Source organism: Salminus brasiliensis, chromosome 7 (genome assembly GCF_030463535.1).
Source record: "Salminus brasiliensis chromosome 7, fSalBra1.hap2, whole genome shotgun sequence".
In the NCBI taxonomy this organism is placed as follows: Eukaryota; Metazoa; Chordata; class Actinopteri; order Characiformes; family Bryconidae; genus Salminus; species Salminus brasiliensis.
In genome coordinates this window covers 6,167,862-6,182,483 of record NC_132884.1, presented here as the reverse complement: position 1 = coordinate 6,182,483, position 14,622 = coordinate 6,167,862, and the positions used below count along the sequence as shown (strand labels likewise).

General features: G+C 43.7%; 1 protein-coding gene across 1 annotated transcript in view; it reads right to left on the bottom strand.

Moving 5' to 3' along the window:
• Positions 1-2,703: 2,703 nt before the first annotated feature.
• als2b (alsin Rho guanine nucleotide exchange factor ALS2 b) overlaps positions 2,704-14,622 on the bottom strand; it is a 33,407-nt gene continuing 21,488 nt past the window's right edge. The window contains exons 21-36 of the mRNA XM_072683551.1: positions 14,541-14,606; positions 14,348-14,446; positions 13,613-13,777; positions 12,269-12,380; positions 12,057-12,134; positions 11,826-11,959; positions 11,526-11,690; positions 11,286-11,403; positions 10,274-10,431; positions 10,053-10,160; positions 9,010-9,186; positions 8,878-8,923; positions 8,081-8,142; positions 7,816-7,965; positions 7,073-7,169; positions 2,704-6,942 (exon numbers count right to left, since the gene is read on the bottom strand). Of these exons, the coding sequence (XP_072539652.1) occupies positions 6,904-6,942; positions 7,073-7,169; positions 7,816-7,965; positions 8,081-8,142; positions 8,878-8,923; positions 9,010-9,186; positions 10,053-10,160; positions 10,274-10,431; positions 11,286-11,403; positions 11,526-11,690; positions 11,826-11,959; positions 12,057-12,134; positions 12,269-12,380; positions 13,613-13,777; positions 14,348-14,446; positions 14,541-14,606 (1,774 nt within the window). The 3' untranslated portion in view covers positions 2,704-6,903. The remainder of the gene's footprint in view (positions 6,943-7,072; positions 7,170-7,815; positions 7,966-8,080; positions 8,143-8,877; positions 8,924-9,009; positions 9,187-10,052; positions 10,161-10,273; positions 10,432-11,285; positions 11,404-11,525; positions 11,691-11,825; positions 11,960-12,056; positions 12,135-12,268; positions 12,381-13,612; positions 13,778-14,347; positions 14,447-14,540; positions 14,607-14,622) is intronic.

Genomic DNA, 14,622 nt, shown 5'->3' with positions numbered 1-14,622 from the left:
GTGACAATTTGGACATACAACACTTGACGACAGTGACGATGTGCTGGCCTTTGCTTCAGGCTCCACACATATAGAGCATTTTGGTTCTTGACAAGCTCTGCCATTGTTATGACTTTAGACCGAGACACACATACAGGGTGAGAGAGAGAGAGAGAGAGAGAGACAGAGAGAGAGAGAGAGAGAGAGGCAGTTCCTCCTATCAGATGGCACAAAGCTTCTTAACTCTTTCTGCTGTTAACTCACGTAATGTAGCGAAGCTTTAAAACAGGCCTCTAATCACACACACACACACACACACACACACACACACACACACACAAAAATCATGCATACCCACAGTGCATTACCACCACACTCCTTTTGACACACACATATGCACAGGCACATAAACTAGTTGCTCTATCAAGGGCTCTCCATCTCTCTCTCTCTCTCTCTCTCTCTCTCTCTCACACACACACACACACACACACACACACACACACACACACACACACAGAGTGTATATAATCCTCTTGAGCGTAATTAAAGAGAACAGCAGTGAAGTGAATGAGGGTCACAGAGTGATCTCAGCTTGCTTGGACGTACACGTTTGCGCTGTGTCCTCTGTAAAACGTGCTCTGGGTCACTTTCTCCTTTTCCCATCAGAGAATTTTCATACCAATAGCTGGTCTGGTCCCTGTAGAGATGTATTGCCAATAGAATAGGACTCTCTGGAGCAGATATACATCAGCCTTTTGGCATCATACCTAATGCCATGCGTGGGCTAGAGGGGTAAAAAGCCTCCCAGCATTGAGCTGTGGAGCAGTGGAAGAACTGTGTTCTTGGGAACAGTGGCTGGTGCTCCATCCAATTCTTTTGGAAGAAGTTGAGGATGAGGTGGGGCTCCACAATCTAGTAGAGAGCCTTCCTTAGACAGTAAAGACAAGAATAACTTTTTTATTATTATTTTTAAATCCCCATGATTTTGAAAGAAGCAGGTGTCCAAATACTTTCGTCCATACAGTGTATTTACATCCACCAAGTTTACATACACCCAGTCTACTAGCAAAAGCAATAAACATGATGGTGACGTCAGGAGAATACGGTGGTGTTGATACTGGAGAGCAGCTCATCACCTCCAGACTCTGCTAGTGATGGGAATACGGGTTACTGTACATACCAGACCTCTTATCTGCAGAAGAGGAGCTCAGCTAAAACCACCTCTAAACAAACCTTACGTGCATTTGGGTCATTTGTCATCAGGCAAGTCTTGTGGGGTTTTCTGGTGCTCCAGGAAAGGACAACGACGACAGGGTCATGGACACCCAAGGCTCATTGATGCAATCCATGGAGGTCCCGCCCACCTCACAACGTAATGACTGAAAGGCTCTGCTGCTAACGTACTGGTGCCTGATACCACAGAGGTCTTGTGGAGTCCAGATCCTGAACGGTCAGAGCTTGTGGCGGCACGAGGTGGTAGTAATCTTGTGGCTGATCGGTGTACATTCACTCACGCTGCAGTCAGAGCAGATGTTTATACTATATGACTGATGGATTGTTGCCCCCCCCCTTGCTAAAGAGGGCACTGTAATGCCCAGTAGCCAGGCCTTTAAAACACCAACGTCATTAGTTGATTTGACAAAAGCCTTTTCTGTTTATTGCCATTGGCCGTCCCTCTCTCCCTTTTCTATCCCTTCCCTCATCCCTCTCTCACTCCACCACCGTCTAAAAACGCTCTGCATCAAGAGAAAACGGCCAAAACAGATGCTAATGCTACCTAAGCCTCGATGACCTATGTGTGAAAGCCATGTTTGCAAATGCGTCTACTGTCCACTGGGTACTGACTTACAGTATTACAAATAATAATAATAATAATAATAAAACCTCATATCATAATACTATGACCACCCTTGGTTTGGGATGAGCCCACCGTATCAACTGCACTTCCCATACAGTAGCACTGTGTAGTTCTACAAGTCCAGACTGTAGTCCATCTTTTCCTCTGCATACTTTGTTAGTTAGCCTCCTTTTCCCCTGTTCTTTAAGGGTCAGGAAACCACAGGACTGACCACCAGGTACTATTTGGGTGGTGGGTCATTCTCAGCACTGTAGTGACACTGACTGCCATGGTGCTGGTATGAGTGGCTCAGACACAGCAGTGCTGCTGGAGTTTTTAAACACTGTGTCCACTCTATCATAGAGACACCTCTAACTAGCTGGTCCATCTTGTAGCTGTAAAGTCAAAGACAGAAGCTCTCTGATCTGTTGCGGCACATTTTTTTGGTGTTGGTCACCCTCTAGTCCTTCATGAGTGGTCACAGGACGCAGCTGTTGGCTGGATATTTCTGGTTGGTGGACTGTTCTCAGTCCGGCAGTGTCACTGAGGTGTTCAAACACTCCAGCAGCACTGCTGCGTCTGATCCAACACACACTTACTAACACACCACCACTACCACCACCATGTCAGTCAGTATCACTGCAGTGCTGAGAATGACCCACCACCCAAATACTATCTCTGATCTGTGGTGGTCAGTCCTGTGGGGTCCATTGAAGAACAGGGTGAAAGGAGGCAGAGAAACAGATGGACTACAGGTGGTAAGCGGAGCTGATATAATGGGCAGAGTAATAGTCTCATATGACTGTGTAGAGCCATGGCATCGCTCAAGGAACCATTTGAGGCACCTTCAAAAGAGGAAAGAAGGAAATTAGGCAGAATTAGGAACTTTCAGCAGTCACTTTATTGCCCTCTGCAGTTACTAAGACAGTTTTGTACAGTAGGTATCCGCTGGACGTAAAGTATCGCCCAACAGTCAGCCGAGAACATCCTTTTCACCTGTTCATCATCTCGGCAGTAAACGTGATTTGTGGCCGTTAAAACAGGCAAAGTAAGATTAGAATAAACACAAATGAAGTCAGTGGTCAGAAGAAGGTGCTGTATATAAAGTTCCTGATATGCTGGTTAGAAGAACACAAGTTTAGTCCCTGACTTCTCTGTGAACTCCACACACTGTATGGACCTGCTCAGCTCCACCAGTTGCTCACCTGACTTACTTTAATAAGAGAACTGACTGGATAAGGCAGGTGCAGGATGGGAGCTGGAAATACTGACCCTCCTTGAGAGGAGAGCTCAGGAAGTGGCTAAGCTAACCCCAACATTTGTTTGTATTTATTCTAACGCTAAAATCTTCAAATGATAAAAATGCCATTACTGCCCAGTTAAACAGCCTTACAGATCACTTCCTCAGATGAGTAAGACTTTGGTACAGTACTGTACGGCCATGTCTTCAGAATACAACAATCACACAGTCAAGTAAAGAAGCCGGAGTCCAAATCGGAGTTGGACGTACGGACTATTAAATTCTGTAACCCTTCACATAAAACTGTAGTAAACAGAGAACACCGAGAAGGTCCACTCCCCCCCCAAACACTGTTCATCACACTCATACAAACACACACACACACTACCATTGTCAAAGCCCTGAAATCGCACTGCTAAACATGCTGTTGAGTCATTCGCTTGTGTCAACCCCCCCCCCCCCAAACCATCTGATTTATCCATGCTCCGCCCCCAAACGCCATCAATTGCTGCTATAGTTGGAGGTTCGAAAAGCTTTGTCCAATGTTGACCAGAAATCCCAATGAACCACACAAATTTCTCTCATACTCCATGTGGACAGAAGTATTGGGACACCTGTTCATGTCATTATTTCTTCCGAAGTCAAAGGTATTTAAAAAAAAAAACTGTCCAGGGAAGGCTTTTTTTTTTATTTTGGTTGAGGATGCTGTGAGGGTTTGATAGTTTGTTAGTGATGATCACCACCCCACCTCATCATCCTCAACTCCCCAACTCATCCCAAAAGTACTGGATGGAGCACCATCCATCATTCCAGAGGGCACAGTTCCTCCACTGCTCCACAGCTCAATTATACCCCTCTAGCCCACGCCTGGCATTCGGCAGCATGGTGCCAATAGGTTCATGTTTATCTGCGCCAGAGAGCTATTCTATTGGCAGTACAGTACAGGAACTGTACAGGAACTAGACTAAGGTGCGTGGAGGTTGTGTGTGTGTGCTTTTGCACACCTGTGGCAGCAGTGGGTACAACTTTTAAAGTAGCTGAATGTGTTCAAGAGGTGTCCACAAACATTTGGACATATAGTGCATGTTATTTTCTGTTATTTTTCATGTGCTGTTTCGTAAACGCTCTTGAGCCAAATATAACCGTGAAATATGAGAGGAGTTCTAGGTCATTGACTCTTAATCCTGGTCCTGGAATTCCAGGTCATACCACCCTGGAGAGCTGAGCTCCAACCCAGATCTAACACACCGGATTCAGGCGATGAGGACTTTCTAACCTCACCAGGGGTGGAAGAGGTCAGGGATAGAGCACCCCTGGCACGCCTACAAGGGAGCCAATCAGAACAGAGGTCCACTTGCATATAGTTTCTTATTAGGTTGAATGGGATAGATGGACCGCTCTGCAAACCCGGCAACAGTTGCTAGTAATTGCCATATTTGTGGGCGGAGCACAGATCAGTCAACTGTAATGTCACAGTCACGCAAAAACCTTAAAATTCTTTACACTGTATCAAAACAATTTCATGATGAATGGACCAATAGCAACACAGAGATACAGGGTTTTTGCTTGAGAGTGAAGATAAGTATAATACAGGGATCCGTTTCACTGTTTATTCCATCAGGTTCTTGCTTGGCTGTCAGCAAGATTATTACTCGGATTATCCACATTGCTCAGATTATCAGTGCATTGGGACCCCGTCATCACATCGATAAAATCTCTGACCATTAAAAACAACAACAATCACAATGACTCCGCTCTCAGATCAGAACACTGGGTTGGAAACACTGGATGAGGTATTGCTAAATGCATTGAATGGACAAACACCATTGAGCAGAGAGGGGAGCATCTCTCAGGAGTGTAGGTCTTCAGCCCCCAAGTCAAAATCTGAAGATAAATAACTGCTTGTGGGCGGCGTTATCAGCTTATCAGTGCTAAGTTGATAAGTTACAAGCAAACTCACTGACGGCAACTTCTTAGCCTTGCTGTAACAAACAGCTGTGGTTGAAAAAGAAAACAAAACTGTAAAAATGTAAAAATACATGCTAGCGTCATTCTGCGTATCAAGAGGAGAGCCACTGACCTTCACCTAGTCAAGTTGCCATTAAAACATACTGACTTACACTTTAGCTTAACCCAGACTTAAAACAGCACACACTGTTACAAGTTCCTTCAAGTAAGACATCGCCGCAGTCACACAAAAAATCATGGATCTCCATTTTTGGATTTCTCAGTTTTTCACTTTGTTTTTTAAATTTATACTAAATTATTAGTTTTATTTGTTTGAATATTGAATTTTTCCCTTTTTTTGTGTTAAGTCCTTACCTTCCTATTGTCGGGACAGTACAACTGCTAGGACATTGCAACTCCCCCAAGCAGTTGCAATGTCCCCGGCCATAGGAAGGTAAGGACTTAACACATCTCTTCCCCGAATACATGGAAAGCCAACCACCGCCTCTTTCCGACTTGCTGCCGATGTGGCATCATGCTAGCAGGAAAGCACCAGGTCACCAGCTCCACCACACCAGCTAACAGACGCCTGTGCTATAGACGCCGGCTAACATTGCTTAAGAGTGATGGGGAAAAAGAGCACCATCTACCCACCATCTACCCACCCCTATTGTGCTTTCTCAGACTCCGGCCCCTAAAGGCAAAGCAGCATGTCTCGGGATTCAAACTTGCGAGCCCCGGGCCATAGCAGTAGCACATTCAATGGCTAAGCCAACCCCCACCCCTCTTGTCTTTCACTTTTTGACATAATCTGAATCGAGCAGTTGTTGTTTACATGATGAATGGGCCAATAGAAACCTTTTCACATTGACTTCCATTGAAGGCTTTTTTTTCCTTCTCCTGAAAAGTTCCCCCTTTCTGGAGATACAAAGCTTCTGTGTGACAGCGATGATATTTTTGATTAGCAAAATACTTCAGGACTTCGTATTCAGAGACAACTGAGATCACACCACGCTGTGAAACATACACAGTCAATAACATCCACACTGTTATTAAAAAAAGAAAAAAATCCTGTTATACAGTGTTCCATAGAAACAAGCAGGACAAAACCCCATGCATCGCACTGGCTATCAGCAGCAGGGACTCTGACTCCCCACCAAACGCGTGCTTCACTCGGGAGAGACGGATCAGCAGACTTGTTTATTAAGCGGCGTCTCGACTGCCCTTCATAGATTTGGTAAAACGTCTGCCTTCAATGGTGAGCGACAAGTAGGCTTTCAGGAAGCGAGATAAGGGGTCTGGGTCAGTTAGGACCTTCTGGGCAGTGGGAAGCATACAGACACATGTAGAAGCACTATCAAGCAGTCATTCACAGATGGATGCACATGGATTGTCTGTGTTGCACGGCAGACAAATCCTGTTAAATCCTGATAATAAAAAAAATATCTGTGTTAAAAAAAAACGTACTGATTTTGACTAAAAGCTTAGACTTGCCAAACCACTGCAATATGAAATTCCAGGGTCCAGAATAGTCCTGAGGCTACAGCCAAGGGTTCAGACACAGTAGAAGAACATCCAGAGGGGAAAAACAAACAAACAAACAAAAAAACACCACGATCACAACAGGGAATGTAACAGGGTGGTACTCTGGCTATGGGGAAGAAAGCCAGGCTTTAAAAATCTGAATGTGCAGGTGAAAAAAGGGGTCGGTGTATCCAGCAAAGACAAACAGGAACACTTTTATCCTTCATCCAGTGGCATCGTCAGGTCCAGTCGTCCAGGCTCAGGCTTTCATTCGTATGTTAGAGCAAACGTCGTCCTACTAATTAGCTTGCTGGTTGGCTGGTCTGTGTGTCAGTCATTCAGCTCACCATCTGAATAGTTGCCAGATGCATGTTCCTTATGTGATCTTCTCATGCTGGATCTGATAATAGCAAGCCTGAGCGAGGAAAAGAATAGATTTCACACATAGAGTCAAAAGAAGGAGGAGCTTAGTGTACTTTTACTAATCACCCAGCTAGTTTAGCGCATATTCCTATACAGTATGTGGATGTTTGTATGTACAGTACCTTCAGTGTGGTAAACATGATGCCATGTTCTCCATGCTGCACGCATGGGTCCATCAGGTCCTCTATCAGACTGACCTCTGAGCCCAGGTTCCTTATGCTGATGAGGTAACACAGAGGTAACTTGGTCACAATCTCTGGAGGTCTCTTGAGAGCCCATTTCTACCCATTGCAGAGCAGGAATCGGGACTAATACTTAAGAGAGGTCCATATTAAATGTATTATAATACTGAGTTACATTAACACCAACTGCCTAATATTGGGTAGGTCCCTACTCTGTGCTGCCTCAACAGATCTGACCATTCAAGGAATAAACTCCACAAGACCTCTGAGGGTGTCCCATGATATCTGGCACCAAGATGTTAGCAGCAGATCCTTTGAGTCCTGTAGGTTGTGGGGTGTTCGGGGCCTCCATGGATCAAATCAATGGGCCTTAGGTGCCCATGACACTGTTTAACAGTTGTCCTTTCTAGGACATCCAGACTTTTGGTAGGTACTGACCACTGCATACCAGAAAAACCTGGAAGTCATGATGTTTTGGAGATGTTCTGACCCCGTCATCTAACCCTCACAATTTGACACATCAACCTCAAGACCTGACTGTTCACTTGCTGCCTCCACCACTGTAGATTAAGATAATCCATGGTTTTTTATACTGAATATATGGAAACTGTCTTCATTTAGGATTTATATTTATTAAGCCTACAGGAATTTGGCTCCATCATGCATCATAGGGTGTTACATACCGAGCGCGCAGCACAACATAGAGGAAAACAGGAAACAGATCATCCATGGACCAAAGAAAGTCTTGTTTCAGCAAAGCAAGAACTTCTTGGGTTATCTCCTCAAAGGTCAGCTGGATGACCTGCAGCTTGTCTGAGGGAGTGAATGTAGTGCTAGAGGAACCAAAATGAAAACCACACAAAGGGGCATTAAACTGTAGCTCTTTGCATTTCTAAGCTGATTTGCTGGAATGTCTTATGCTGATCATTGTCACGCAACATCTCTAACCTGATTTGCTGTAGCGTTTCCACTGCTGATGCGAAACAGGCATCTTTAGTGCTGGAGAGGACCTAGACATTGAACCCAGAGAAGAACAGGCATACTATAATATTATTACAGCATTTCTTTGATTATATATAGAGACACACCAACTCCACCTTTTTTCTTGCTACTGATACATATACCTGATCGTCCAGTATCTGCTGATCCTTGCTGAACTTGATCGAATATGCCTATAAATCCTGTATCATGTATCCCTTTCTACTTTTTACATACACTTCATAAACATTCATTGTTTGTTCTGAAATCAAGGGTATTAAAAGTTCATCATGTTTTTGTTGGAGTGTTTTTCTCTACAGTCCAGGACAGTCTTTCTACTAGATTTTCTAGCATTGCTGTGAGAACTTGACTGCATTTAGTGACAAGTGTTATTATACATTAGTGAGGTCAGGGTGTTGGATGATTACCACCCCACCTCATCATCCCTCAACTCATCCCAAAAATATTTGATGGAGCACTGTCATTCCAATAGGTTCATGTTTATCTGCTCCAGAGAGTCATATTCTATTGGCAGTACTTCTTGGCAATACAAGGACTAGACAAGTGTCAGCAATAGATGCCCCCTAAATTATCTGAATGCATTCATAAAGAGTGTCCACAAACATTTGACGCATTGCGTATGTAATGTTATTTACTGCATGAATAACTTTTAAATGGTTTCAGAGCCATGAAATGTAAAACAAGCAAGCAAGCAAGCAAACAAACAAACAAACAAACAAACAAACAAACACCGACAGCATTTTTACCTGTTGCTTTTCTCCATGTAACGTCATGGTCACAGGCCAGAATTTCCTACGAAACAGAGAGAGACAACAGTAAACAAACACACAGCAAAGACACCACAGCTTTGTACGTTTCTGCCCGAGTGTGTGCCTCACTGTTGCACTCCGAGGAAAGCGAGGAGAGCCAGGTCTGGCTGTTTGTTAAGCCTCAACACACACTCCCAGTACACATCGTCCTCTTTCTCCTTTTCCAGGGCGTACAGAGTGAAAAGAGGGGGGTACAGACGCGGCAGCAACACGGGCAAGAGCAGAGCTGAACTACTGACCACGCGCCTGCAGAGCAACACAGACAGACATGCTCATATCATAAAATGAAACTGGATTAAAGGTCATAATGGTTCAATTTGATAACAATTCTTGCAGAAACAATAAAGCGCATCCTAAAATATGTGATTTTATTAGATTTGATTATTTTTACACCGAAGACACAAATGTGGCTTGAGGAACTATGAAAGAAAGTGGTGGGATGTAGGCAATAAAACAATGCTAGGCGCTGATGCCAAACCTCCTTAAATCATTTTAAGTGACCTTTTTCCAAACCTCCCTTTATCCATTACACTTTTATATGTAAATGAGTTCGGTTCTGATTGGCTGCCCTGTATTTTGCCTCATAAAAAACAAAAAAAAAACAAAAAACAGTATGGGGCTGAAACTGTACTTAAAACCTCTTTGTAAATAAGTGGTGCTAAATTGATGTGGAGGAGAGGCTTAGTGAGGAGTAGGTATGGTAGAATGAAGCCAATCAGAGGCTTTTCTGCTTTGACAGTCACTGGTGCAACCAGTGGGAGCATTAATTGAAATGTCATTTATCTGTGTAAATGGTTCCTGTTGGATGAATCACAAAATGTTACAAGTAGTGTATCTGTGCAAATCATTGTGTACTATATGTCCAAATGTTTGTGGACACCCCTTTTAATAAATGCATTCAGCTACTTTCAGTTGCACCTATTGCTGACCTAGATGTGCAAATGCACGCAGAGACACACACACAGCTTGTCTAGTCACTGCTACCTCAGAGGTGCTGCCAATAGAATAAGACTCTCTGGAGGAGATAAATATGAATCTATTGGCACCATGTCTAATGCCAGGTGTGTGCTAGAGGGGTATAAATCCTTCCAGCATTGAGCTGTGGAGCTCACCCTGGTTTTGGAGACTCTATTTTGGTTCCAGATGAGTCCGGTTGTTTCTTCTCATTTGGAGCCTCTGTCAGCAAGCCCCCTTCCTCAGGAAGATCAGGAAAGAGGAACCTAAAAACACACCCGTACACGCCAGATTCAGATCAGCTTAGGCTGGAATCCCACTGCAATTCCATTAAAATCCTAACCTGGTTCAGGCACAGATGACACACAGACATACACACCTGACGATCTGGAAGATGCGGCTGAGGTAGGATTTGATCTCATTAACAGCCTGCTGCAGCAGCCTGCGGTTTGCTCCAACACCCACATAGGTCATCCGGTACACGGCAACTAGTGCCTCCACCAGCCGCCCCAGAGGGTGCAGAGGCGTATCACATGCCTGGGGGAAATGGATAAAGGTGAATAGCAAGAAGAAGCGGGATTCAACTCCAGTCCTGGAGGGTTAAATACCGCCAGGCTCCAGTGCAACGGCAGGGAGAGAGACGGAGACGGAGAAGCGAGAGCCTGATAGCCAGATACTAGGCTAAAAGCTAACCCTACCAGACCCTACTGCAATCTCATCTTATAGCTAACCACACAGTATTCTGACTGAACCCAGACAGGCCAGCAACACTATCCAGTAAGTTCTTGTTACAATGTTACTACGCAATGTGGCTGACATAAACCAGACAATAACAGAACTTGGCCTGTAAAACATCTGAGCATTTTACACCCCACCACCACTATATGTCCAAATGTTTGTGGACACCCTTTCTAAACAATGCATTCAGCCACTTTAAGTTGCAGCCACTGCTCTGGAATGATGGTTGGTGCTCCATCCAGTACTTTTAGAGTAAGTTGTGGAGTTGGGGATGGGGTGGGGATCATCCAACATCCTGACCTCACTAATGCTATTGTTGCTGAATGCAATCAAATCCTCATAGCAAATCTCCAAAATGTAGCAGAAAGCCTTCCTCCCTGGACAGTAGACACAGTTACTCCAACAAAAAGGATCTCTATTTAATACCCTAGATTATAGGAGGAACAATGAATGAGCATGTGTCCCAATACTTTTGTCCATGTAGTGTACTTACTATTTATACATCCAAGAACTAATTAACATACTCAATTAATGCATTATATGGCACCTTTAAAAATATGATGTGTGAATGAAAATGAACTAAATAAAGATTAGCCGTATTTATTTCCAGCCCAGGATTCATTAGGCTTTTACTGAAGGCCCATCAGACCCACCTTGATGAGGTAGCGGCGGACAATATGGTACTTCTCCAAGGTAACCGGCCCCACGTGCTGAGGGATAAACTCCAAACTCTCCAGGGTTTTATGATGGGAACGACTCAGCAACTCAGGACTAAACCACATACACGGACACACACAAACACAATGACACTGTGGCTTCGGTGTGTATGCTGTGAATAATTTACTGAACACATACACATGTACGCAGAAACATTAGCCTGTCTGTGTTTATACCTGTCTCTATGCTGCCTCCTGTTGGCAGTGAGTGCTATAGCGATATTGTCCCAGGCTGTGCTGGTCTCTCCCTGTGCTGGTGAGTCACAGCCCAGTCTGCTCCAGCATTCTCCAAACACTGCCTTCCACTTTTCCTCTGAAGGCACTGACAATCGACCTAGCTTCCTACACACACACACACACACACACACACACACACACACACACACACACACACACACACACACAAAGGATTATGTACACACATAACAGAAATGCAAGCCACAGCAATTTATTTTTTGACATTTGGGGCAAACATACAGTGTGCGGTTCTTCTCCTTGTCCGAATCGTAAAGGTTGGGTTTGTAGTAGGACCCAGAGATCTTTAGGGCGGTGCCCCAGACTCCACTGAAGGACCCTTCAATGTAATCACCATTAGGCATGGTCAAAGTTCCCTGCAGAAAAATCAATATGAGTGTATGTGGCATGTCACGACTCAGACAGAGATAAAGACTGACAGGGGGGGAAGGGGGTCTGCAGTCTGGGTTTTACCTTCCCACTCAGAGTCCAGTCATCTGAGAAATCCCCCTCAAAGGTAGTGTCGTCTTCTGAAAGCAAAACACCCATACCCTGTGTGTGTGTGTGTGTGTGTGTGTGTGTGTGTGTGTGTGTGTGTTTAGGAGAGCAAACAAGAGAGCAGGAAGTCAATAAATCAATCATTTCTAACACAGTTCAACTGCTGTAATATTGAATTTAGGCCTCACCATCATCTTGTTGTTGCTAAAGGCTCCCTCATAGTACAGACCAAACTGGGTGACAATAACTCCATTGCCCTGCCTCTGATCGTCTTGCCATAACCCCATATACTTCTCCCCTCTGATGCATACAAACACACACAAGCAAAAACACAAAAGAGGTAGAGTTGGCTCAACATCCTCCGACAAAGACCGTTATACCCCCTTCCTCTCCCAGTTCACGCTTTCATTTTTGACACACTTGACACACTACTGCTGCCAGATGTACAGTCAGTTATTGTTTGATGCCTCGGTTTAGAAACTGTTTCAGAATTATTCATTAGACAGAACTGATTATGAGGAGGTAGGAGATGAGTCATCATGGTCTCTGCAAATAACCCAAGGTGTCCCACAGGGACCAATTCTAGGTATGAAATATTCAGCTACATGCTGATGACAGCATTAACATATTCTCCTGATTCTCCTTTCTATTTGCTTTTAATAATATTCAAAAGACACTCACTCATGAATTTACACACAGTTACACACTGCTAAAAGATGCAGTCTTTTGAACGTTTGGGTGCCCCTGGTCAACGGTTGATTTTGATGTGTAAATAAGTGAACACATTCACTATAGGAAATAAACTTACACATCATAACGTTCTGCACATTTTAGACACAACTCACATATAAGCCATAGTGTTATATGCCACTCTCACAATTTCTTTCACAATCTTTCAACCGGTTAAATTAAGCTACTTAACATTAATGATGTAATGTTATGATGATTGTAAATGGGTATACGTGTATCTGTGTAGAGGATGTGAACTTAATTACACTTTAGAAAATCAAAAAAACTTTTTTCGGGGGGGGGCAATAGGTTGCTATCCAAAATACTCACCTATAGCAACATACTAGGCCTGCGCCTAACAACTATTTCTAATGGTTCTAATGGTCCATTACGATTTACTTTTAATTGGCAATTTTTGGCCATTTGCCAGAATTGGGAAAAAGTGCTGTTAAGTCCTTCATAAACTAAATATTTCAATTTTAAAAATCAAGAATTTATTTGTCCTGTTGCATAACAGTCCTTTAAACAACAAGCTCTAAATACCAATCATCACATAACGCTCCTTTAAGGGATGTTAACGTGAAGTGTTTCCATATTTTTGACTAATTAGGTCATGAACAGCCCTGTAGTGCAGTCTCTGCTGTGTGTTGTAAATGTGAAGAGCTTATCTAGCAAACTAACCGATGATCAGATTTGATTGGATTGTCGATTAGTTGTATCAAAACTACAACAGAAACGGCAGCTTTTGAGATGCCATGGTACACTGGACAGGTTTCCACACACTCAGTCATGTGGGCTCTTACCTTGTAATATCATCAAACACACCGTAGCCAGTTTTCTTGTCGTTAAGCCATTGGCCAATGAAGACACTGGGGGAGGTGGAGTTCAGCTTGCCGCTCCGCAGCATGCCGTGGCCATGGCGCATGTTATCTTGAAAGGAGCCCTCATACACTTCCCCTGTGGCATACCTGCATATACATACACACACAGCATGTAATGTGCTTACACTATATGGACAAAAGTATTGGGACACCTGCTCATTCATTGTTTCTTCCAAAATCAAGGGTATTTTAAAAAATAAAGCTTACCTGTCTCTACTGTGTTTCTAGCTTTCTACTAGATTTTCTAAGCATTGCTGTGAGGATTTGATTGCATCCAGCGACAACAGCGTTATTGAGGTAAGGATGTTGGATGATCACCACCCCACCTCATCCCTAAAAGTATTGGGTGGAGCACCATCATTCCAGTGAGCACAGCTTTACTGCTCCACAGCTCAGTGCTAGAGGGTTTTATACCCCTCTATCCTATGTCTGGCATTAGGAGGCATTATACCAAGAGGTTCATGTTTATCTGCTCCAGGGAGTCTTACTCTATTGGCAGTACTTCTGCACAGTGACTAGACCAGCTGTGTGTCTGTGCATATTCACATAGTTGAAGGCATTAATTAGAAGGGGTGTCCACAAATTTTTGGACGTACAGTGTGTTTACCATCTGATGGTGGCGTCAAAACCAATCCCCTATCGTACACACACACACACCTGAACGTCCCAAAGCCATGCATCTTCCCATCCTTCCAGTGGCCTTGGTAATGGTCACTTTTGTTAAGGTTCTTGTTAGGAACAATATAATCACCATATCTAGAAAAAAATGGAAAAAGATGTGAGAGATCAATAAAGTCGCAAATGATGAATGATTAAATGATTAAATGATTAAACCTTTAGTGTGACTAACCCGTCCTCAAGGCCATTCTTAAACGTCCCAGTGTACGTTCTACCATCCGCCCATTTCAACACACCCCTAAAAAGACAAAAAC